The 25654-nt window shown below is 43.4% G+C and overlaps 1 protein-coding gene and 2 non-coding genes across 19 annotated transcripts in view; all 3 read right to left on the reverse strand.

The window, feature by feature from the left end:
* Positions 1-3119: 3119 nt before the first annotated feature.
* Positions 3120-25654, reverse strand: part of PUM1 (pumilio RNA binding family member 1) — a 138849-nt gene continuing 116314 nt past the window's right edge. For 12 of the 17 annotated variants that reach the window (XM_012439858.2, XM_064363595.1, XM_012439861.2 and 9 more), the window contains 6 exons: positions 23986-24120; positions 18720-18857; positions 15083-15208; positions 14242-14363; positions 8161-8353; positions 3120-4969 (listed from right to left, as the gene is read on the reverse strand). In XM_012439858.2, coding sequence (XP_012295281.2) covers positions 4838-4969; positions 8161-8353; positions 14242-14363; positions 15083-15208; positions 18720-18857; positions 23986-24120 — 846 coding nt within the window. In that variant the 3' untranslated portion in view covers positions 3120-4837. The remainder of the gene's footprint in view (positions 4970-8160; positions 8354-14241; positions 14364-15082; positions 15209-18719; positions 18858-23985; positions 24121-25654) is intronic. The other 5 variants (XM_012439865.2, XM_064363596.1, XM_021668454.2 and 2 more) reach the window with 1 other exon arrangement.
* On the reverse strand, positions 7211-7295 carry LOC135269552 (small nucleolar RNA SNORD103/SNORD85). The gene has a single exon (XR_010337809.1). It is a non-coding gene; the product is annotated as a small nucleolar RNA SNORD103/SNORD85 (small nucleolar RNA).
* LOC135269553 (small nucleolar RNA SNORD103/SNORD85) lies at positions 22973-23057 on the reverse strand. The gene has a single exon (XR_010337810.1). It is a non-coding gene; the product is annotated as a small nucleolar RNA SNORD103/SNORD85 (small nucleolar RNA).

Below are 25654 nucleotides of genomic sequence, written 5' to 3' on the forward strand. Positions count from 1 at the left end.
TAAAATAATTTTTATGAGTGTGCTGTAGAGATCTATTTAAAGAGGCTTTAAAAAAAAAAAAATTCTGCCTTTTGAAAGCTTCTGTGTACCATCAAAAATGCATCTAATTGTTTCTTAAGTACCCAGAATCCTCCTTTTTTAATGCACCCATAGATGAATAATTTCGTCTAGAGTAAAAATTCCCTATTGTGGCCACTATAATTGTAAGTTATCTTCCCAAGGCACATCCATTTCACTAGAATGGCACGGGTTCTGGGTCTTTGGTTTGTAAACATAAAATTAGCTGAGTTCCAGACAGGAGTTTCAGACTCCTTAGATTCTGATGAACCCACAATGCCCTGTCCTTCTAAAAATGTGCTTACTCGGGGCTTCCAACTGGACCCTGTGCATTTCCTGTCCAACACTCACTTCGACCTCCAGATCCCAATCTGGATTCCAGTCTGGAAGCCAGTATACTAGACTACAGCTAGTCCAGTTCCTGTCCAACACCGAGTTTCACCCTAGTGAAAATTCCAAGGGCCCCAACATAGCAGGGAAAAATTGGAGGTAATAATAACTCCTATTTATGGCATACCGTGTCCCCAGCCCTGCGTGTGCCAAGGGCTTCCAATATGCCCCGTGAAATAAAGCTATTATTATCCCCATTTAACAGTTGAGGAAAGAGAGAAGGCAGATGACTTACGAAGGTCACATAGGGCCAGGCAGAGCTGGGATTTGAAGCTCAGTCATAAATAGACTGGGAGGTATGGGTTGTTTTAAAGCTTGGTGCAAAAGCCAGGATGTGACCCCAGAAAGAGGCACCAGGGTTGCATTCACAGAGGCAGGGGGCTGCCCCCTCTATCTTCCTGTATGACCTCATCTAGCCCTGTGAAAGTGACAGGCCTGGTCTACCACTCCAGGTGACAGCTGGGGAAACCAAGGTCTGGAGAAGTCAGTGATGTGCCAGAGATCACACAGTCAAAGGCAAAGCTGAGGTCCATGAGCCAGGTCAGTGACCAGACTCTCCTACCCTAGGCCAGTGTTGGGCCTAGTGTTATGCACTGCAGACACTGGAGTGAGGACGAGAGTGAAGAGGGGAGAAAGCTTAGTTTCAAGGCAGAAGAGCAATTCCAGCCAGGGAAAAGCCATCCCAACCCTGACCTTGACTCCTTGGGCCTCCATAATGCTTGCTTTAGGTGGCAGCACCCTCGTGTGGCTACAGCTGGTAACTAAAGTCACGGGTTTCCTCCCTCAAAAGGATGCTTCACTCCCCAGTGCCTCACCCTTCTGTAATCCCTTTGAGCCTCAAAAAGCGAAGATGGCCATTATTAGGGCCGGTGGTGGGTGGCAAGGACAAGACGGCATGGACAGAGCACTGGGCTGGGTGTCAGGAAACTTCAGATAAAATCCTCACTTGGTTACTGACTGACTGCGGGGCTTGGGTCTCAAACTCCTTATCTGTATAAAGGGCTGAAACATCTCCCCTACCTGACTCCAAAAGGCTTTCCACAAAGACCAAAGGTATCTCAAATACCAAGTACTCTGTAAACTGTAAAGCACCTTTAAAGGGTAAGGGTTATTACATGAACTGAGAAACGCATGTTGGAGGGATTCTGGAAGAGAGATCAAGAATGCCAGTACCCAGTGTGTGGCAGCAGGGTCACTGAATCCTTGGGATGGACATGGTAGCAGAGTAATGGTGGCCAGAAGAGGGGGTGGCCCACAGCCCAGCCTGCCCCATGAAACTCAATCCTGCAGAGGGAGGGGTCTGCCCCAGACCCACCCCCTAAGGGGAAAGCCACAAGCTTCATTGATCAGAGTTGGTCTGATCAAAAGACTTACATCAGATCCCAGGACCTGTTTCCACATCTATGAGATAGGGATAGCCACATTCTTCCCAGGGCTGTCGGTTCCCAGAACAGTTGTTAACATGTAAAAGGGGAGTGAGGCAGCAAATCATACTGCCACGTATGCACCTATGCAACAACCTTGCATGTTTTTCACATGTACCCCAAAACCTAAAATGCAAAAAAAAAAAAAAAAAAAAACCATCTGATGGGTGCCTTGGCGCAGAGTCAGTTCACAAACAAATGACATGATTATGTAAACTAATAGCAAAGGTAGTTTTGTTTACCAAAAACTGCACAGGAAAACTGCCCTCATTTATTACACCAGTGTGCTGGGCACTGAATTTAATAGCCGTAACTTCCCATGACATGAGAGAACCACTTTACATAGATTTGTTGCCTTTGGTCCACTTCCAGCAGGCAATTTGGTGAAAGACAGTGAAGTAACTTGCCCAAGGGCACACAGAGTGGTGAGACCCACATGTGACCCCAGGTCAATCTGGGGCATCAGAGCAACATGGGCTACAGTTCCCAGTGCCTGCAGCATGCCACCTCTGCAAGCACCATGATGGCTACTGCAGTGGGGAAGGGACCCAATGACAGCTGCTGAGGCAAAATCACGACTGGAAATCAGTCAGAAAAATCATGACTGGAAGCCAGACTGAAAACCTGCATTCCCTCCGCTTCCTTTTCTTCTCCCTCTGTTCCCAGGGCTCCACTTTCAGACACCAGCTGGTGTGGGCTACCACCTGGCCTCTACAGCTGGACCCATCCTGTAATTCCTAACACTTACCAAATCTGCCCCTGGAGCAAAGTCGGTGAAAAGGGCAGATGGCATCTTCAGGCCTGGGCAACAGGCACCATGGTGAGCTCAAGCCTCCTGTCTGAAGAGACAAGCATGCTGGGACACTGGACCGCTTGGCGGGCCTCAGTAGTGAGCATGGGTTGGCAGGGTGCAACTGGAGCAGGCCAGAGGAAAGGGGGAAGAGGAGAGGCCCAGACAGACGTGCTGTAACCCAGACACCTCACCTGAGGGGCCCAAGGAGAATATTCTCATATGCAAAGTTGGAAATCTGGATTTTTATGTGAAATATCTTGAGTCTGAATGCACTGGGCAGGCTGAACCGAACATCTTTGGTTTAAATTGGGCTCAAGAGCCATCAGTTTGACAGCTCTCCCCCTACCCTCACAAAACAACAAAACAAGCAGAAAGAAGCCTGAGCAGGAAAGGGCTGTCCTGGGGAACTACACGGGAGGTGGGGGTGCGGGGGAGGTTAAAATAAAGCACAAACCCAGATTCCAAAGTTCTGTATTTTTCAAAATAAAGATCACACATTGTTTAGAGACAATCTACACAAGAGTTACAAAAAATAGTTGCCCAGGCATAAGCATACACAGGTTTGTTAATTATACACATATGGTTACAAGTGTGCTTGCAAAAAAGTTCATTGGAAATATACACAAGGCTCTGGAAATGTACACCGTGTAGTGTTACAATTCTATATTCAAACAAGGAAAATTGACAGTATGTTACATTCACTTACAAGTAGACAAAATGCAAAATACAGTTCATCTTCTGTACAAAAGGCAAGGGCAATTCACACTTTACAAGGTGAGGGGGCTCTGATTGTAAGGAAAGCTCGGGCAGGGCTAGACTTTTGCACGTCCTTTTGACTGTCACAAAATCAAAACATTACTTTTTTAGGATTAAAAAAACACTAGTGAGAACTGAATCTTGAATAACATTTAGAAAGAATCTCACTATACTTGAGACTAGATGACAAATAAAACCAAGCTATTTTTTTCTTTTTAAACATTAACTAGGCTGTATAAAGAACATTTATTCCTTCAAAAGAAAAAAATTTACTTCTGGTTGAAATTACAATTTACAATATACAACACTATATGCTACGACCATAAAAGGTGAGAATATACACTGAATGCACAGGGCTGGCTAATTCTCTTTTCTTACCAAAAAACGTGTTTATGTTGATTCAAACTTCTCCACATTTACATTACAGGTATACAAATGTACAATTGTACAATCAAAGGTATGTTCGACTACTAGGGTACATTATAGATACAGATTAGACATCAAAACAGGAAAATACTACAAATTTGTATATATGCAAAGTCTACACCAAGTATACACTATATATTTATAGAAGCAAGACCAAAAGCAGAGTTGGATTTTTTTTCCTCATGCTAAATAATCAGATTTTGCCTTTCAATGTTAATAGAAAAAAATCCAGTAGGCAGTAAACAATCACACCCGCCCAGCCTCAAAAGACGCTCTGGGTGCTCGCACCTCCTCCTCACAAACAGCCTTCTTCAGCATAATATCGTCTCCAAAAAAGGCAATTTTTAGAATTTCATAAACTTAATGTCACAAACTGAAGCTTTAGCAACTCTGAAACCTTTTTCATTTTATATATATATATATATATATATGTATATGTATATGTATATATATATTTTTTATAAACAGTGTTAAATGCCAGTTTGGGGTCATTTAACTAAAATTCAAACTTCTCAGGTTTTTTTGTTTTTGTTTGTTTTTTACTAAAATGAGGAAGTGGGGAAGAGCTATTTGCAAAACTTGCCGGCCAGGCAAATGAGCTAAAAACCTTTTCTTTTTTTTGTTTTTTAAGCTTTTTTTTTGTTAAACCAACCACCCTGAAAGTTTCCACATGTGAAATATAGATACAACAGTGAACAAAATATGTGGCCTCCCATGTACATTGGTTACCTATGTACAAGTATCCTATACACCAGTAAAACAGCAGGGCAATTAGTCAATTAAAAAAAATAGTACATGTTATGTGTAATAAAATTAAATTTACAAAGGCTTTCCACTCGTGGATTTGATTCCTTTTTTGGAGGAGGGAGTAATCCTGGAGCAACCATTTGCCCGTCTCAGACTCCACACTACAACATTTCTGGTTGCTGGTTGGATTTGCCAGTGGGCCAGTGAGGTCAGTGGGAATGAGGGAAGAGCGGGTGACACTGCCTCAGATGATACCATTGGGGGGGCCACAGATGGGCCCTAAGTCAACGCCATTCTTCATGTAGTACTTCTCCAGCTTGGCTAGAATGTGCTTGCCATAGGTGTACTTACGAAGAGTCGCGATATGGGGCCGGATCTGGGGAGGAAAGACAGTCTGTGTTACACGGCCTGAGTAGAGACTTGGGCAGGCTTCCCAGACACACATCACGCGCACATGCACGCCCCACATCAATAACCTTTCGCTGGTTTAGCCCAGTCCCCTGACTTCTAGCACTTTAGCAACCCATCAGAGGAGGAGAGGAGCTCCTATCTTGAGTGGTGCCACACGGCCTGAGGGCTCTGGAGGCTGGGTGGCATGGGCCACTCCCAGGACAGCACACGAAGAAAGCACATCCTTGCCGGGAACACACACTGCCCACTCTCCGTCAGCTGCACACACACAGGGCCCTCTGGCCCCATGCACGGCATCCAGGCTCTCCTGAGCAGTGGGGGTTATTTCTGGGCACCATGAATCCTGAGCTCACCACTTGACCCTGTCTCTCCAGGTCACAGTGGATCACAGAAAGCTAATCAATGACAAGAAGAGAAACAATGAACGTCATGAGCCGGGTGTCATTATCCCCATCTTACTGATGGAAAACATGAAGGCACAGAGTGGTGAAGTCACTCAGCCAAGGCTGAATGGATAACAAAGGACAGCACAGACAGTTGAGCCCAAACTGCATGGCTCCTCCACAAATGACGTTTCTCCCACTGTGCTCTCACGCATGCCCGCTGCACCAGCCTCATCCCTCCGGCTCTCCGACCTATGCTCTGGCTCACCTCTCCAGGCATTCCCTTCTGTTCTTCCCTCCCTGGGCTGATTTATTTCAAGAAGTCCTGCATTCCAGAAAACTCGAAGGGTGCTTCCTCTCCAGAAGCCGCTTTCCTTTTCTGTGAGCTCAGGGAGCATTCTACATACCTCAGCTGTGTCTGCAATCTTTTGCTTAATTATCAATCTTTCCATATAAACAGCAAAGAACCACAGTTTATCCATCAGATTCCCCAATCCAAACCTGCACCTGAATATCCAAACACACTGGACAAATGTACCGCAGTAGACAGAGGCTCTCCAGGTTGAGAGCTCCATGATGGCACCAGTATTTGTTTAGCCGTGTCCGCAAAGCAAGGAGGGGTTGATCCAATCCGGAAACCACTTTACATGCTTCCAGGACACCGAGCTGCATCAGGTGTCACATTCCCACTTAAGAGCCTACATGTGAAGCTGGCGGGTAGCAAACAGTCCTTGGTTCCAGTTTAACCTCCCTTAAGCTCACCTGTATGACAGCATGCAATAATGCTACACCTTTCCTCTGAGTTATAGTTACTAATGTTTCTGTTATGAGAACTTGGGGTTCAGGATCCCCTTATCCTTTTAGAAAATAAGCAAAATCCAATCCATTCCTCTCTGTCCCTGGAACTGGCTGCTGACAAGTCCTGGCACTTCACCTTTACACTTCTCCAGAACAAAACAGAAGAGCCCTAACAAGCCACACACACACAACATGTTGAACTCCATTATTTATTGGATTTAACAAGAGGTGAAACATAATTAGTCTGCTTCTCTCCTAGTGTTCCTTTTGCTGAAAAGGACACCGCTTAGTAATGGAAGAGCTGAAAAACTAAGAGGGCTTCTCAGGGCTCTCTCCATCAACTCCCACAGCCAACCAACTGCTAAAGCCTACTGATTCCAGCACCCATTCTGTCCACTTCTCTTCAGTCCCAAACCATCACCATCTGTTGCTTGACAGCCTCCCAAGTGGTCTCATCACTGCCTCCCCTCCTCTAAACTATAAAGGCCACACGGCAGCCAGGACAAGTATCTGAAACGTTTAAGTGTGACTCTGTCACCACACTCCTCCCCCCTCAAACTTGCTTTACTTCTTCAGATACAGCATGGTCTGGTCTCCGGCTTCCCAGACTTCACACATCATGTTCCGTCTTCTGGAAAGGGTCATCACTTTATTACATATCACTCCCTTAGGGAGCCTCCTCTGCACCCACACGTTGTAAGAGACTCCCTGCCCTATTCCTGGACAACCCCTTCCCCTTCCAGCGTTACAATAACTATCAGTGCACAGCACTGTCATGTTTACCATTACAACCCTGTTGAGAATAGGGTTCTCTGCTGTATGGCACGTGTTGAGCACTTACTGAATGAATGAATGGACATGTCTTAAACTCCTACTTACCTCCAACACTCCCTCTGCCTTCACCAGCCTCCTGACAACTTACAACTTTAAGGATCTGGGAATTCCCCAGCCTTCAACTGCCATTGCCAATACCAGTGCAGTGGTTTGGATTGGTTTGATTTGACTCAGAGGTGGTGGGTATCTTGTCTGGCTCAGAACTTGAGTCCATAACAAAGATTCTCATTACTGAACTTTGTTCTCAGTGAGGGCAAGTGGGTCATCATTGCCAGACAATGGCCAACCAACCCCTCAATTGAGAAGGGCTGAGTGAGCTCAGAGCCCAAAAGCTGAAGGCTCTGATGAGAAGCACCAGAGGCTGGAGGCACTGCCTAGCACAAACACAACTGTAGCACACCCTGCCTGTGGGTTTGTTCTGCTTCCTGGGTCCCGTGGTGTGTGCAGTGCTCACTGGACCCACATGGTGACTTTGTCGAGAAGCTGTGGGCCTCTTCAGGTGATTTCTCTGTCAGTTCCCCACTCACAGCACCGAAGTGTTCTCATTTCTGTTCCTTTTCCCCGTCTAACTCTTCTTTAGCCTTGCCTCCTCCTGCAAAGCCGGCCCTCGGGGACTCAGGGGAGGGTGAGAAGCCCTTCTCCCATCCTCACCACTGCTCACCACCATTGCTCTTCCCCACCAGACTGCACTCTGTGGGCAGGAATCAGGTCTTAGTCATCTCTGTGCTGATGAAGTCTGGCACAGAGTGGGCTTCAGGTCAATGTGCCAGGCTATGCACTGCAATGGGTAGGTTCTTGTTCAACAGATGGTGGTGGTATCAAAGAACAGGAGGAAGGAGGGAGAAAAGAAATGAGGTAAGCAGGTTGATTTACTGAACTCAAAAACTGATTTCCTAGAGATTGGGAATGGAAATACTTCAAAAAACATAGCTTAAGACTCTCCTATCAGTGTGATTATTGATAAGGGAAGGCCAGCAAATGCAAAAGGACTATGATGACTCCACATAAAAGAACAGAATACAGCATGGACAGGGGTCAGTGACAACTCTTCAAAAACAGCAGGGCACCCACCCTTCTTTGTGTTTCAGAAAGAAGCAAGGCCTTGCACACCTTCTCTGAGACCCTGCCCAGCCTGGCCTACCTTATGCATGACGATCTTCCGCTGGCCTGGCTCTGCCACGTCAATCATCTTCTGGACCACGTAGTTGGCATACTGGTCCTTCATCATGGTGTATAAGGCACTGTGGGGACCGTCGTTCATGGTGCACACCTCGTCGATGAGCACAGCGCGCTCTGTACGTGAGGCGTGAGTAACACACTTCTCCACAACATTGCTGTCACGAGATAAAACCAGGGACAACTCTTAAAAGAGGAGCCCTATTAGTGAGGCTGTGCTTGCTTAGCCTGACCTCAGGACCAGCAGGAAGACAGAGCTAGCATTTGTGGAAGATGAGTCGTCAACTGTCCGACTCTCTCAGTCTCTAAGGCTCTCCACCTGTGTCATCGGTGCCATCTAATTGTAGCAAAGGGGGAATATGGTTTCATTAAATCAGAGTTTTTCTCCAATCCACGGGCACTACAGAAGGTGATCAAATTATACACTGCCACACTACTGCATCCTGATCAGCCAGAGAGACCAGGTCTTCAAGGACATGGGACCCGGCCCTCTAACGGGAGAGAGTAAGGAGCCCAGGTAGGTGAGGAGACTTCAACCCAAGATTCAGGAGACTGGTTCACTACCCAGCAGGTTATTAGTTTAACACTTACCAACATCTGTCCATTCTTTCCTTGCCTCTGTGAGCTCACCAAGGCCAGGAAGGAATCCTACTTATGCCTGTCTCCCTGCTGCCAAGCAGACAGCTTAGCACTTACTAGAGGCTCTAGAGACTCGGTGAAGAAACATGCCAGCCAGGACCACAACATTTGGTCAACTACTAAATGCTGCCTCTCAGGAGTGTAAGAACAAGAAGAACCGTAGGGATTGTCAGTATTCCTAAACATGTCACAAACATATCACCTTGGGAAAGGAAAGGGGGAATGTGGTAGCATTAAATCAGAGTTTTTCTCCAATCCCCAGGGACTACAGAGGCTGGTCAAATTATCCACTGCTGTGCCTCTGCATACTGACCATCCAGAGTGACTACTCTGTCTAGTTTCTATAAGACACTACTACTTTACTTTGTACCTGTGGCTCTGTGGAAATGACACTGTCAAATACATAGTATTTGTAGTCATCATGTTGGAGCCCAGCCTGACACCTGACAGAGAGAACCTCTGCTCGAGGGTGGCTGAGTGGCTGAAGGTCTGCAGAGTTCACAACCAGGTGCAACCTGGTGAAATGTACTGTAGCTAACAGAATCCTCAAGTAGGAAACGTAAAAGCCTCTACTCAGCTAATGCGCATTGTTCTATTACCAGTCCTGAAAATGGCCTTTAACCCCTACTTAGAAATTCCCAATAATTTGGAAGTAACCACTTTCCTTCTTTCTTTCTGAGATAGAGTCTTGCTGTCGCCAGGCTGGAGTGCAGTGGTATGATCTCAGCTCACTGCAATCTCTGCCTCCCAGGTTCAAGCAATTCTCCTGCCTCAGCCTCCCGAGTACCTGGGATTACAGGCATGTGCTACTACACCCAGCTAATTTTTGTATTTTTAGTAAAGACGGGGTTTCACCACGTTGGCCTGTATCTCCTGACCTCATGATCCACCCACCTTGGCCTCCCAAAGTGCTGGGATTACAGGCATGAGTTACTGCATCCAGCCAAAGTAATCACTTTCTAGGGCAACCCACCATAGAGGTGAACAGCTCTGTTAAACATTCTTCCTTATATACCAAAGCAAAAACATGCTTCCCTGAAATTCCACCCATGTGTCTGAATTTTGGCATTTGGGGCGGAAAGAAGACACGGATACCTACCCAAAAAGTACATGGAGGCAGTATCTTACTCCTCCTTCTAAAGGCCAGCGCTTTGGTTATGTGAACAGTCATCATAAACAGCCATTACCAGAATAATACCCTATTTCAGCGGTTTTCAAACCAAGGGAGGGTGTTGTCCAATGGAGCTCTGAAAGGGCTCTCTCTCAGTGTTAACTGCTTTTACACACTAGACTTATGCAAATGCTTTTACTTAAAAGACAAAAAAAAAAAAATTCTTAGGCAAAAATATTTAAGAACTACCATCCTATCATACATTTCCTCAATCTTCCCTCTTAAAATAAATGGTGCATATAAAATCTGATATGCTAAGTATCTAATCAGAACAATAGCTTCTCCCCTCTGATACAGAAATACGGGCAAGTATTTTTTCCCACCTTCCCTCCAGAGTACTATGTAATTCAAGCATGCGATGAAGGTGTGGCCCTGTTGAAGAGAATCTTCTAGGAGCCACTGGCTTCTCCCTTAGCAGAAATAGGAGTTAAAATACTGCTAGAAGCTGGCTGTGGTGGATCACTCCTGCAGTCCTAACACTTTGGGAGGGTGGGGTGAAAGGACAGCTTGAGCCCAGGAGATTGAGGCTGCCATGAGCTAGGACTGCACCAATGCACTCTGGCCTGGACAATAGAGTAAGATCCTGTCTGGCAATAAAATAAAATAAAAAATTGCTGAGCTGGTTCAGAGAGTATGAAGCTAATCAACATCTCCAAATGCTCAGGCAATAAAAGCTCATCACTTTTCAAGACTGCCTGGCTGAGTTGTATCTTCATCTACTTCAGACCACCCTCTTCTAAAAGCGGTCAGGATTAGGACTGTCTGCTAAAACGGGTTGGGGACAGGACACTCATTCTTGTGGGTGAAAAACTCAGTCCTCACCACTGACTTGCCTTTCAAATAAGCAAGTGGGTAGATCACCTACTACTACAGGATCTCACTAGGCAAAAGGTTTCCACCTCAACATAGCTGCTAAGGTTTCCATCTTTCAAGTTTATTCTAGGGTTTCCGAAACTGCAGTATGAAATCAATATAGTGATCTGTGACCAGCTTTTGGTTTTAAATAAAACAGAATATAAGTATCAGAGTTGATTATGGGCAATAATGTTTCAGTAATACGTGTGCATGGCACCTGTACATAGAAATTCAATAATAAAAATTTACTTTGTACTCTGGGTCACCATAAAAAATGTCCGAAAGCAGGCACAGTGGTTCATGCCTGTAACCCCAGCACATTGGAAGGCTGAGGCAGAAGGATTGCTTGAGGCCAAGAGTTCAAGACTAGCCTAGGCAACACAGCAAGATCCTGTCTCTACAAAAATAAAAATAGGGCCAGGCGTGGTGGCTCACGCCTATAATCCCAGCACTCTGGGAGGCCAAGGCGGGCGGATCGCTTGAAGTCAGGAGTTCGAGACCAGCCTGACCAATATGGTGAAACCCTGTCTCTACTAAAAATACAAAAATTAGCCGGGTGCCATGGCGGGCACCTATAATCCCAGGTGCTTGGGAGGCTGAGGCAAGAGAATCACTTGAACCCAGGAGGTGGAGGTTGCAGTGAGCAGAGATCATGCCATTGCACTCCAGCCTGGATGAGAGTGAGACCCTGTCTCAAAAAATAAATAATAAATGTCTGAAAGCCACTGATTTATTTCTTTGTTTACTTCCATTTATCTATTTTCAAGTTAGTTGACTTCTGTCATCTCTAATCCACTATTAAAGCCATAGAGTAAATTTTATTTCAAATGTTATATTTTTCTTTTCTAAAATTTCTGTTTTTTAAAAAAATAAATTTATTTGAGGCCGGGCACGGTGGCTTATATCTGTGATCTCAGCACTTTTGGAAGCAGTCAGATAACAAGGTCAGGAGTTCAAGACCAGCCTGGCCAACATGGTAAAACCCCATCTCTACTGAAAATACAAAAAATTAGCTAGGTGTGGTGGTACGCACCTATAATCCCAGCTACTTGGGAGGCTGAGGCAAGAGAATCGTTTGAACGCAGGAGGGGGCGGTTGCAGTGAGCTGAGATTGCACCACTGTACTCCAGCCGGGGTGGCAGAGCAAGGCAGAGTCTTGCTCTGTGCCTTGCTCTGTCACCCAGGCTGGAGTGCACTGGTACGATCTTGGCTCACTGCAACCTCCACTTCCCACGTTCAAGTGATTCTCCTGCCTTAGCCTCCCAAGCACCTAAGATTACAGATGCCCGCCACAACACCTGAGTATTTTTAAACTGCTGCTGTATAATCCTTCTCTACTAATCCCAATAACTGGGTCATTTTAGAACTATCCATTGATTTTTATTTCTTTTTTCTTGAGTATAGGATCACATTTTCCTGTTATCCAGATAGACACTGCAAATAATAGGCTATAGAAACTCAGAATTCTGTTATGTTCCACCAAAGAGAAGTACCCCCCACTCCCCTTACAGTGCAGTTAACTTGGTTATAGTCAAACTACAAACTTCTCTCACACAGTAAGCAGCAGCTAAAATCTCAGTTCAACTCTTTTAGCCTTAGCTGGAAATGTGGTTCAGGGGTCAGCCAGATTTTGCGGAAGGTTAAAAGCAGGCCTCCCACAAGCCCCTGCTGGCTCTCTCCCTTTCTAGGATTTCTCTTTGTCATGGCTGCCCTGAGGATTGCCTATTCCAGCTTTAGCTGCCCACCATGGAGAAAACTGGGAAGTGGCCACAAGGCTAACAGCCATCAGAAATAAGAAATTTCCCCAGTGCAATTCTCTTCTTCTAAAATACCTGCCTCCTGGGTATCCACCTGCCCTTAGCTTACTCTCTAGTGTCTTCAGGTAGTTCTTTATTTTCATCCCCAGTTTATACATGTTATCAGTGGGAGGACTGGGCCCACAGTAGCTCCTCAGTTATTAACTGTAATTGTTGTAGCTGGGCATGGTGGTATGCACCTATAGTCTCAGCTACTTAGGAGGCTGAGGTGGAAGGACTGCTTGAGCCCAGGAATCCTAGGCTGCAGTGAGCTAGGACTGTGCCACTGTACTCCAGCCAGAGCAAGAGACTGTCTCTTAATAAAAAAAAGAAAAAATTTATTTCTGAATTTGTTGTAATATTAATTAATGCTTAGACTAAATCTAAGGGTGAGAAATTAAGTACTGTGAACAAAAATGTAAACAGGAGACTGACCTGAAGAGAACCCAAGAGATTCTGACCTCCCTCAGTCCAGGCAACTGGTCAAAAGGACCCCCCAAAAACAAACTATGTAAGATCTTAAGAGAGAACCCTGATACGGTCAGCCTATGGAGACACTGGATCTACAGGTGCTTTCATTTTTTTTCTCTATTCTTCCAGGCTGTGACACGTTATAAAATTTCATAAATTTAAAATGAACGAGGCCAGGTACTGGTGGCTCATTCCTATAATCCCAGCACTCTGGACGGCCAACATCAGAGGATTAAGTCCAGAAATTCAAGACCAACCTGGCCGACACAGCGAAACCCTCACTATACAAAAATACAAAAAGTAGCTGGGCGTGGTGGTGTGTGCTGGCAGTCCCAGCTACCTGAGAGCCTGAGGTGGGAGGAGCACGCGTATTCCTGAGAAGCAGAGGTTGCAGTGAACCAAGATTGCACCACTGCACTCAAGCCTGGGCAACAGAGCATGACCCTGTCTCAAAAAAATAAAATAAAATGAACAAATTAAAAACATTAAGGTTGTATGAGTCCTGTCCTGCCTTGCAATGTATTCTAAAAACCAGGGAAGAATATCTTCCAAAAATAAAAAGTAGTATGTTATGTGGGCAGTAGGACATATAGTATCTTCTCAGAAGACCATACCACTATCCCCATGGAAGGGCCATCAATTCCCTCTCTAACCTCTGCTACTTATAAGTGACATAAGACACCTTTCGCAACGTGGGAATAACCACTGCATTTCATTCTTGAGCTTGAACATATGAAGACTGGAGAAGAGATCCTAAGGCCTATACATAAATATACAGATGGTAAACTGCCTTTCAGGTGCCAAAAAGGGAAACTGGGCAAACAACATTTCACAATTCCAAACAAACAATAAAAAATAAAATCAATTCATCAAAGTGTAACACTCACATTCTTTAGTAACGTATTCCCCAGATTTCAAAGTGGCTGACTCTAGCAGAGTAAGAAGCCCGCTCAGGGACTGACCTCTTAGAGTTTCTACTTTGTAATAGAACTATTTGACTTTTTAAGCTACATACACTTTGAGGAAAAAAAAATTAAAAAAAACAAGAGAATTATAGTTCAATACTACTAATCCTCTCTTCTGGGAAACAGTCCTTGTAACTCAGAGCACATACCTTGCAAATTTGTGCTGACTCAATACAAGTACATTGCCTCGGATTTCTGCTACAATTTTGCTTTTATCCTCAGGACGACCATGCTCCAATACATGTTGGATTACATAATTTCCATATTGATCCTGTTTGAGAAACAGTAAGAGACATAATATGTATACAAAAGCTAGTTCTGTGGGTTACTTAAGTCCTTATATCTAATTAACACCTATCTTTCTTTTAGCACCATAATGGTTTATATGAAGACTAATGAACACACAACAATTTTTAAAACAGGTAGTAACATTTTTCTCTATTATTACAAAACAGGACTGTATTATTACTAGACAATAGAATATACATATTCATTTTTAAAAGGGGAGGGAGTGTTATGGGAATAAATATTCATTTTTCTCAAACACATTACAAATGGTTTACTGCACCTATTTATAACAGAGAAAAACTGGAAATACTTGTGTTCAACAAAAAATGAGGGCATACCTAATTATTTAATCAGTGGTATAAGCAGAGCTATACCACTAAAAACAAGAAATCAACAAATCAACTTATTTCATTTAACAATTATGAAACAGAGACCCAGAGGGATTAATTGTCTACCTAAGGTGACACCATGAGTGCATGACAGAGTTCTGGAAGCTATATCTCCTGACTCCAGGGCTAAGGCTCAATTCACTACCCGCATTCATAAAACACAAACCAAGCTGCTCTGAATGAAAATACAACCAAAAGATTTAAGGGTATTTCAAACACCTTAACCTCATCTGGAGCCTACACTAACAAAACACAAACTCTAGCCCTGGATGAACCACAGGTGTTTGTATTCCTCTACTGACAACTCTACTACCTGTACAAGTTGTTCTGTGTGCTGGTGAAGCTCCTCTAAAATAGGGAGTGTCTGGTCAGGGAGACAGTGCTCCAGGATTCTCTGAATCACTCGGCAGCCATAAGGATGTGTGGACAAGGCAAACACCTAGGGTAGACAAACGAAAATGAGAAGCAAAAATGACAGTCATCACCTTCAATGCTTCAGTATTGTTTATATGTCTGTATAATCCCATTTATCTTCACAAATGGATTTAATGGCATTTTAGTTCTCTCTACATATAATAAGGTATGTGTATGTGTAAATAAACCCACTGATTATCTATTTAAGCAATTCATAGATGTGCATAAATTCAGAGCTGAAAAGGACTTTGCTTAGCTGCCAAGAAAGAAACATATGACTAGTCAAAGTCATGAAAACACAGTTAAGAGTCAAGAGTGTCGGCCGGGCACAGTGGCTCACACCTATAATCCCAGCACTTTGGGAGGCCAAGGCGGGCAGATCACGAGGTTGAGATCGAGACCATCCTGGCCAACATGGTGAAACCCTGTCTCTACTAAAAAAAATACAAAAATCAGCTGGGCATGGTGGCACACGCCTGTAGTCCCAGCTACTCGGGAGGCTGAGGCAGGAGAATTGCTTGAACCATGGAGTCAGAGGTTGCATTAAGCCAAGATTGTGCCACTGCACTCCACCTGGTGACAGAATGAGACTCCATCTCCCAAAAAAAAAAAAAAAAAAAAAAGAGTGAAGCATGTCAACTGACAGCCTCTCCAAAAGACAGCATTAAAAACAGAAAGGGGAAGGACTGGGACCAAATCCTGAATGCTTTCACACAACCAGAACCACCACAATGCAATGTTCTGATTTAACTGTGGTGTTTTTCAGCAATAAGAAAAGATTCTTTTGCTGGGTTTAGAGCAATAGGAAAGCACACCACCCTTGATTCTGCTCTTCTGTGCTGAATGGCATACACTTCAGAACTGTAATCAAGAACAATAATAAGAGCAATAATAGTAGCTAACACTTACTGGGGGCTTGTCCCGTGTAAGTCATCACACCCAGTGCTTATGTATGATTTTGTTTTGTTTGGGAGACAAGGTCTCACTCTATCACCCAGGCTGGAGTACAATGGTGATCACAGCTCACTGCTGCCTTGAGCTCTTGCACTCAAGTCATCCTCCTGCCTCACATTCCCAAACTGTTAGGGGTACAAGCACTCACCACCACATCTGGCTGCTTTAAAAAATTTTTTTTGTGTAGAGATGGAGACTCACTATGTTGCCCAGGCTGCTCCTGCACTCCTGGCCTTAAGTAATCCTCCCACCTTGGCCTCCCAGAGTGCTTGGATTACAGGTGCAAGCCACTGTGCCTAGCCTTATGTGTGACTTTATACATGTAGCTTTATGTTTACAACTGTAAACACAAATAATATACCGTATGGTTTTGCTTGAGTTTAGCTTTATAAAAATGCTACACTTACTTGTAGTCTGGAGCAACTTGATTAATTTCACTCAACATTATGATTTCCATTTCATCTACAATACTGTTAGTTTCTGTAGTTTATTCTACATGGCATACAGGAAGAAATTAGCTAAGTATATGAGATTTTGTTTTTTTCCTTTGAGATGGAGCTTCGCTCTTGTTGCCCAGGCTGGAGTGCAATGACACCATCTCAGCTCACTGCAACCTCTACCTCCCTGGTTCAAGCAATTCTCCTGCCTCAGCCTCCCAAGTAGCTGGGATTACAGGTGCCCACCACCATGCCTAGCTTTTTGTATTTCTAGTAGAGACAGAGTTTCACCATGTTGGCCAGGCAGGGCTCAAACTCCTGACCTCAGGTGATCCACCTGCCTCGGACTCCGAAAGTGCTGGGATTACAGGGGTGAGCGACCGCGCCCGGCTGAGTATATGACATTTAAAAAAAATACAATCCCCTGCTCATGGTCATCTGGGTTGCTCCAGTCTTTTAAGAGAATAATGGTGTTTTAAACATGTAGTATACATGTACAGATATTTCAACAGGATCACAGAAACTATAAAGATTGAAATTTTAAAGACAATGTTAAATTATCTTCCAAAATGGTTGTGTCAGTATCTATTCCCACCAGTGCACCCGACTCCTGCCAGCACATAGCAACTGATGGGTAAAAAATGGTCTATCATTTGTGGCTTAATTTTGCATTTTCCTTGATCCTAATGGAACTGAGTACTTTTTCACGTCTACTGGCAATTTGTGTTTCTTCTATGAAATGTCAGCTTGTGTTCTGGGCCCACTGTGTTGTATTGTTTGCCTTCATTACAGAGAGGTTCTTTATACACTCTAGTTACCAATTCTTTGACAGTTGCATCTTGAAAATATTCTCATTTTACCTTTTTTGTCGTATACTTCCACAAATGTAACATCTTAATGTTACGGTAAACAGATCTACCCTTTTTTCATTAAGTCAGAAACTCCCAGTAACCACATGGGTTACTGTCAGTAATTTACCATCATGGTCACTGAGCAAACAGCAAAACCTAAAGATTACTACATCCCTTATCAATCCACACTTAGCAGTAGATACAGTGATACCTGAATATCTATGTGCTTTTCTCATTTTTCCCCCTTCCTAAAGAAAGGTCAATCTCACACACCTAAAAGGGTGAGTTTTACTGTTCTGTCCCACCTACCTTAGGAGACTATAAGGACTCTGTGTTTTAGGGGGAAAAAAAAATTAACGACTACAGCCAATTCAGAGTCAATTCTGGAAAAACAAAGGTATTTACATATAAAAGTAACAATTTTACTTGGAAGCTGAAGCTAAGAAGAGATTTTTGACATACGAGAAAAAACGAGAAACTAGAAGTTATTTCTGGCCATTTAACACAATTCAAACCAACCTGGTCTTCATCCCCTCCAAAAAAATTTAAGCAAGAAGCATCTTGTTATTTTAAAGATATATTCACACATGATCTACAACATTAGTTCTGTAAATTACCTGAATTTTAAATCAAATTTAAAACCAAAGCACTGAAATATCAGAATAAATCGTACTTAACCAAGAGAAATAATTTATTCCTCAAATATGAGATTTCATCTTAACAATTCTTACGACAGTGTTTCATACCAACATGAGCAGACATCTGCATTAAAGATGGAAAGAAGGCCTAGAGACACTGAAAGGAAGAGACTTGCAGCACACAGGTACTTGATAGTACTGCTACTGTCAAGTACTACAGGATTGCTGTTTACTGCAGTCTAAAGTACATTCAGGCTGGGCACAGTGGCTCATGCCTATAATCCTAGCAACTTCAGGAGCCTGAGGCAGGTGGATCACTTGAGTGTAGAAAATCAAGACCATCCTGGACAACATGGTGATACCCCCATCTCTACAAAATATCAAAAAATGAGCCAGGTGTGGTAGTATGTTCTTGTAGTTCCAGCTACTTGCGAGGCTGAGGTGGAAGGATTGCTTGAACCTGGCAGTTCAAGGCTGTAGTGAGCCGTGATGGAGCCACTGCACTCCAGCCTGGGCAACAGGGTGGGACCCAGTCTCAAAGAAAAATAAATAAATAAAGTACATTAAGTACACTGAGAACATGCCACAAATTCTATTCTGTTTTCTACTCACAAAGGAAACCACCGTTTCCATTATTTCTCTCCTGCGTCACTTACCTGTCCCTTAAATGCATCGATGATAAATTGCAAAGACTGGGGCTGTACACATTCAATGCATTTCTGAACCACATGATTGCCATTCTGATCTTTCACACACTTCAAGACATGGCCATCTAGTTCCCGAACCATCTCATTCTATTGGAGACAAAGAAAGAAAGCACCACCAGAATCAAAGCAAGCAAATATGTGGACAAAGAATGTTCTCGTCACCAAACATGAAAGCACTGAACAGAGAATCTGTGATGATGAAAGCACAGGGAAACAAATGAGGACTTGAGTCTTTTCATGTGATAGCAAATTTACAGTAAAATTTCCAACAACAAATTTACTGTAACAAAAATCAGTAAACAAAAAGATCTCATACCTGTAAAAACAAACAAACAAACAAAAACAAAGAAAAACCTCTTAGAGTCTTTTTTTTTTTGAGACAGCTGTGCTCTGTTGCCCAGGCTGGAGTGCAGTGGCATGATCTCGGCTCATTGCAACTTCTACCTCCTGGGCTCAAGCAATTCTCCTGTCTCAGTCTCCTGAGTAGCTGGGATTACAGCTGCGCACCACAACGCCCAGCTAATTTTTGTATTTTTAGTAGAGACAGGGTTTCGCCATGTTGGCCAGGGTGGTCTAGAACTCCTAACCTCAGGATATCTGCCCTCCTTGGCCTCCCAAAGTGCTGAGATTACAGGAGTGAGTTTCGCTCGTTACCCAGGTTGGAGTACAATGGCGCGATCTCAGCTCACCGCAACCTCCGCCTCCTGGGTTCAGGCAATTCTCCTGCCTTAGCCTCCTGAGTAGCTGGGATTACAGGCACGCGCCACCATGCCCAGCTAATTTTTTGTATTTTTAGTGGAGACGGGGTTTCACCATGTTGACCAGGATGGTCTCGATCTCTTGATCTCGTGATCCACCGGCCTCGGCCTCCCCAAAGTGCTGGGATTACAGGCTTGAGCCACCGCGCCCGGCCGACCTCTTAGATCTTAAAAAGAAAAAGGGTGGACATTTTCAAATACACAGGAGCCTATATCAGGAACAGATATTTCTTAACTTACTAAAGAATTACATTCCAATAAACCTGTTATAAGTTGAAAACAACATTAACTAAAAAATGCATTTAAATATATCTAATTTACAGAACATCACAGCTAAGCCTAGGCCACATCAAAAGTGCTCAGAACACTTACAGTAGCCTACAGTTGGACAAAATTATCTAACACAGAGCCTATTTTATAATTAGAAAAAAAATTTATAGGCTAGGCGCCCTGTAATCCCAGCACTTTGGAAGGCCAAAGTGGGTTAATCACTTGAAGTCAGAAGTTTGAGACCAGCCTGGCCAACATGGCGAAACCCCATCTCTACTAAAAATACAAAAATTAGCTGGGTATGGTGGTGTGAGCCTGTAGTTCCAGCTACTCAGAAAGCTGAGTAGGAAGAATCACTTGAACCCGGGAGGCAAAGGTTGCAGTGAGCCAACATCACACACTGCAATCCAGCCTGGGTGACGGAGCAAAACTGTCTCAAAAAAAAAAATTATAATTAAAAATAAAAACAGTCCAGGCGTGGTAGCTCATGCCTGTAATCCCAGCACTTTGGGAGGCTGAGGCAGGCAAATCACGAGGTCAGGAGTTCAAGATCAGCCTGACCAACATGGTGAAACCCCATCTCTACTAAAAATACCAAAATTACCTGGCTGTGGCACGCACCTGTAATCCCAGCTACTCAAGAGGCTGAGGCAGGAGAATCACTTGAACCTAGGAGGTGGAGGTTGCAGTGAGCTAAGATCATGCTACTGCACTCCAGCCTGGGCAAGAGGGCAAGACTGTCTCAAAAAAAAAATTTTTTTTCATTTTAAAAAAGATTCAAAGTACAGTTTTACTGATGTATAATGCTTTTATATCATTTGTAAATTTAAAAATCATAAGTCAGGGGCTATTTCTACACTGTATGAAAGAATTTCTACATGGTACACAATCACAGTCTCAGCTACTCCGAAGGCTGAGGTGGGAGGATCACCTGAGCCCAGGAGTTCCAGGCTGCAGTGAGCTATGATAGCACCACAGACAGAGCAACACCCTATCTCTAAAATTAAAACTAAACCAAACTAAAGAATTTCACACACTTTCACGTTACAGTTCATCATGTTTTTATTATCACAACCCTGTAAAGTATTTATAGTAATGATACTAATTAATCTAGAGTTTACCCCTGGTTAGGCATACCTCTAAGTGTGTAACATGTTTTAACTGAATTTTCCTACCAATCTTATGGAGTGGACACCACTATAGATGGAGAAACCAAGGAAAAGAGAAATTGAAAGACTTACAAAACTACAGACCTAGATTCCCAAAATTCAAACACAATCAATCTGGCTGAACTATATGATAAACCACTATGTCAGTAAACCAAACTGTCAACAATATGTTATCCTGAACACCCCACTTCTACTGGCATGTAAAAGAAACTGAGACAGAGGACGACACTTAAGTCACATATTACAAACTATGGATAGAAAGTGACAGAATTAGAATTCTAGCCTGAAGCTGTGACTCCAGCATCTATGATCTTACTACTAGGCCATAGTGACTGCAGAGTCAGCAGGAATGGTTCTCTTGGTTAATTAATGAAGAGTGTCCAAACACAGGAAGCAAATGAAATGGCCAGGACCTGAGTATATGAGTAGGAAATGGGTGATGGTGAAAGGATATCTAGAAAGAGAGACCACTGGGATTTCAATTGGAGCCGTTCCCCTAAACTCACTGCCCCAGGTGTCAGGTATCTTGAAATTAAATGCCTGCACCATGGCTATACCTGATACCTCCTGCCCAATTTCTCTGCTGTCTCCAATCTCTGCATATTGGTTAAACTGTGCTGTCAGTGGATTTATGTTAGAAGACTGGAAGTCATGTCAAAATAGTGATGTTAACGAATGCAATGTCTTAAATCCCCAAAATGGTGAGTCAAAGCAACTAAGATATCACATAATTAAATAAAGATTACAATGGCAGGGGCTAAAGAAGCAACTAAAGAAGCAAAAGGTAATAGACACAGTGATAAGGGAATAATAATTACTTTTTTTTTTTGAAACAGGGTCTCTCAGGATCTGTCACCCAGGCTGGAGTGCAGTGGCGCAATCATGACTCACTGCACCCTCAACCCCCAGGCCCAAGCAATCCTCCTGCCTCAGCACCCCCACGCAACTGAGACTATAGGAGTGCGCCACCATGCCCCCCAGGCTGGTCTCGAACTCCTGGGCCCTAGCGATCTACCTACCTTGGCCTCCCAAAAGTGCTAGGACTGCAGGCATGTGCCACTCTGCTAGGCCCAGAAGAGAATCATTTACTCTGGAAATATAATTATGGGAATGATAGAAAATGAAGCTTATTCAAAAATAAAGTCAAGGAACACTTATAAGCAAAATGAAGGAGAGACGGCTTCCCTGGATATTTTTGTGATCCAGAAGAAATAAAAATTCCAACAAAGATGAGTTAATTTTACCTAAAATGACAAACTTGCATCTACAAAAGAGTAAATAATCCATGGCAGGAAGCATAAGTCAGGCCCAAAACAAGACACCACAGAGAAACATGACCAGAAAAAGTATGTGCAGAAATATAACACAGAAAAGAACAAAAGCTGGGTATGGTGTCTCACATCTGCAATCCCAGCACTTTGGGAGGCCAAGATGGGAGGATCAATTGAGCCCAAGGGTTCAAGACCAGCCTGGGCAACATGATGAAGCCCCATCTCTTTAACACACACATTAACCAGGTGAAGTGGAGCATGCTTGTAGTTTCAGCTACTTGGGAGGCTAAGATGGGAGGACCATTTGAGCTCAGGAGGTTGAGGCTGCAGCAACGCGTAAATGTGCCACTGCACTCTAGCCTGGATGACAGAGTGAGATCCTGTCTTGAAAAAGAAAGAAAAACAAGAAAATTAAAGAGAAAGAATTCAACTATCCATGAAAATTCAAGAAAAATTAAAATTGGCAATGATTTAAACGTTACAAGAGCTTCACACTTACTTCTAATTACTTGTACTTTCTTATTAATGCTTTATCTCTAGTACTAAGCACTGAATAAATGAACTCCAGAACTGCTCTGTCAACATTCTCTCTCTCCCTTCACCAGCATCTTGACACATACCTATGAAACTTACCACTTTAAAAACTTTGGACATCTTGCCTTTAACTGCCATTGCCAATACCAGTGCAGTGGTTTGGATTGGTTTGACTTGACTCAGAGGTGGTGGGTGTCTTGTCTGGCTCAGAACTTGAGTCCATAACAAAGATTCTCATTACTGAACTTTGTTCTCAGTGAGGGCAAGTGGGTCATCATTGCCAGACAATGGCCAACCAACCCCTCAATTGAGAAGGGCTGAGTGAGCTCAGAGCCCAAAAGCTGAAGGCTCTGATGAGAAGCACCAGAGGCTGGAGGCACTGCCTAGCACAAACACAACTGTAGCACACCCTGCCTGTGGGTTTGTTCTGCTTCCTGGGTCCCGTGGTGTGTGCAGTGCTCACTGGACCCACATGGTGACTTTGTCGAGAAGCTGTGGGCCTCTTCAGGTGATTTCTCTGTCAGTTCCCCACTCACAGCACCGAAGTGTTCTCATTTCTGTTCCTTTTCCCCGTCTAACTCTTCTTTAGCCTTGCCTCCTCCTGCAAAGCCGGCCCTCGGGGACTCAGGGGAGGGTGAGAAGCCCTTCTCCCATCCTCACCACTGCTCACCACCATTGCTCTTCCCCACCAGACTGCACTCTGTGGACAGGAATCAGGTCTTAGTCATCTCTGTGCTGATGAAGTCTGGCACAGAGTGGGCTTCAGGTCAATGTGCCAGGCTATGCACTGCAATGGGTAGGTTCTTGCTCAACAGATGGTGGTTGGATGAAAGAACAGGAGAGAAGGAGTAACAAAATATGGAAGGTGGGTTGGAGGAAAGTTTGACTTGTTGGAGAAAATGATGGCTTATCAGCATTTTACCTGCTTTCATTCATGGAAAAAAAAACCCCACCTGTAAAACTGAACCTATTAAAGGCTAAGTTCTAGCCAATTGGAAGAGTATTGGATACCACAGGTTTTAACACAAGACACTTGATCTACAATGAATCTAAATTATTTGCACAGTTCATGCTTGCCATGCACAAAAAGGTGGCCATAAGCACCAAAGCAAAACCTTAAAAGAAAACTGAAAATTGACAGATTTACAGAGTTCACTACATGTACCACAGAGAAACATCAAACACCAAGAGAAAAGTTAAAGGGGAAACTTACAATTACCTGCTGGTCTGAAGGAATAAACTCAAGAGCTTTCTGGATAACACGGCAGCCATACATCTGTAGTGCCAACGACAGGACATGGCCTCGAATCCGTTCTGCCAAAGCCAGCTTCTGTTCAAGGCTGCCAAACTAGACATAATGTGTGGGTGAACACCATTACTTAAGTAGAAGGAAATAAACCAGGGAAAGCAAAGCATTCATTATTCTGCATCAACCACGGGCATAACCTCTTTTAGCCCTGATACCCATGATTAACTAAACCTTTTATTTAAAGAGCCATTGTTTCTTCGAGCCAGTAGTTTTCAGCCTCTAATTATGAGTAACCCTTTTTAATGTTAAAAAGCTTCTCGAATACCCAACAATAGTAGTTTCACTACAAATATCTACTAAGCAAACACATAATTCCTCAAAGCTGCCATTAATTCATACTATTAAATGAATCCAGCCAGGCATGGTGGCTCACACCTGTAATCCCAGCACTTTGGGAGACCGAGGAGGGCAGATCACCTGAGGTCAGGAGTTCAAGACCAGCCTGGCCAACATAGCAAAACCCCATCTCTACTAAAAATACAAAAATTAGCTGGCATGGTGGTGTGCTCCTATAATCCCAGCTACTCAGGAGGCTGAGATAGGAGAATTGCTTGAACCCAGGAGGCGGAGGTTGCAGTGAGCAGAGATCATACCACTGGACTCCAGCCTGCGCAACAGAGTGAGACTCTGTCTCCCAAAAAAAAAGATTCTATACTCTGTTACTACCAAAGCACACACAGACATACTGTTTTGAAGTAGTATGCTACATCATTACAAGAATTGAATTTTTTTCTATTTACACAAGGGAACAAAATTGGGAGGGGAAAAATTAGTAAAATCAAGAGGTAAGGCTATACAATGTTAAAATTCTACTTAGAATGATTTTCCACCCTTGGCTTTTTATTTTCATTTGAGTCATATAACATGAGATTGGAGGAGACTTTATGAATTATCAGCCCATCCAACCTCTTCATTCTCCCAAGGGGAACTAAGATCCAGATAAGTGCTCAAGCTTGGTCCAAATCACATGGCTATCATCCATTGCACAATTTGCCACCCCAAGCTGCATCAGCCTCCAGAACTACAGAGCTCTGTATTTTTATATATGTGACAAAATGGCAGTACCAAGACATTCTAAAATCAAAAATATAAAAGTCATGTTTAGATTGGTTTCTGGAGAATTCAGGGTGAAAAAACGTTAAGTTTTCATGAAAAAACTTGGGAAGGTAAAACATGAGCACATCATTTTTTCATCTTCATACAAATCAAACAGAATGAGATGTTAAGACATTTACAAATTGGTTTTGTGGGAGGTAATGTGTAGAATTCCAGCATTTTCCTCCTCATATCGAAGTTTTGTGCCATTCTGCATCTATACCTTAGGATTGCCAATACCAGATAATTAGGACTACAATGGTAAGCAAAAAAAATCCTTGCCTTTCTGAAATTTTACTAGAGGAAAAAGACATTAACCTAACAATCTCATTAATTCTTTCCAAAGACAGTGATAAAAAGAGTGAACATTATTCAGACTAACAGAGGCAAAATAAGGTATCAAGGCCAAATGATTAACCAAGCAGCAAGCCTTTAACAATTATTGTGACCCTAGCTGATAATGAAATATACTGGAGTT

This window comes from Aotus nancymaae, unplaced genomic scaffold (genome assembly GCF_030222135.1).
Source record: "Aotus nancymaae isolate 86718 unplaced genomic scaffold, 86718_ANA_hifiasm-v0.15.2.pri h1tg000053l, whole genome shotgun sequence".
NCBI classification, from domain to species: Eukaryota; Metazoa; Chordata; class Mammalia; order Primates; family Aotidae; genus Aotus; species Aotus nancymaae.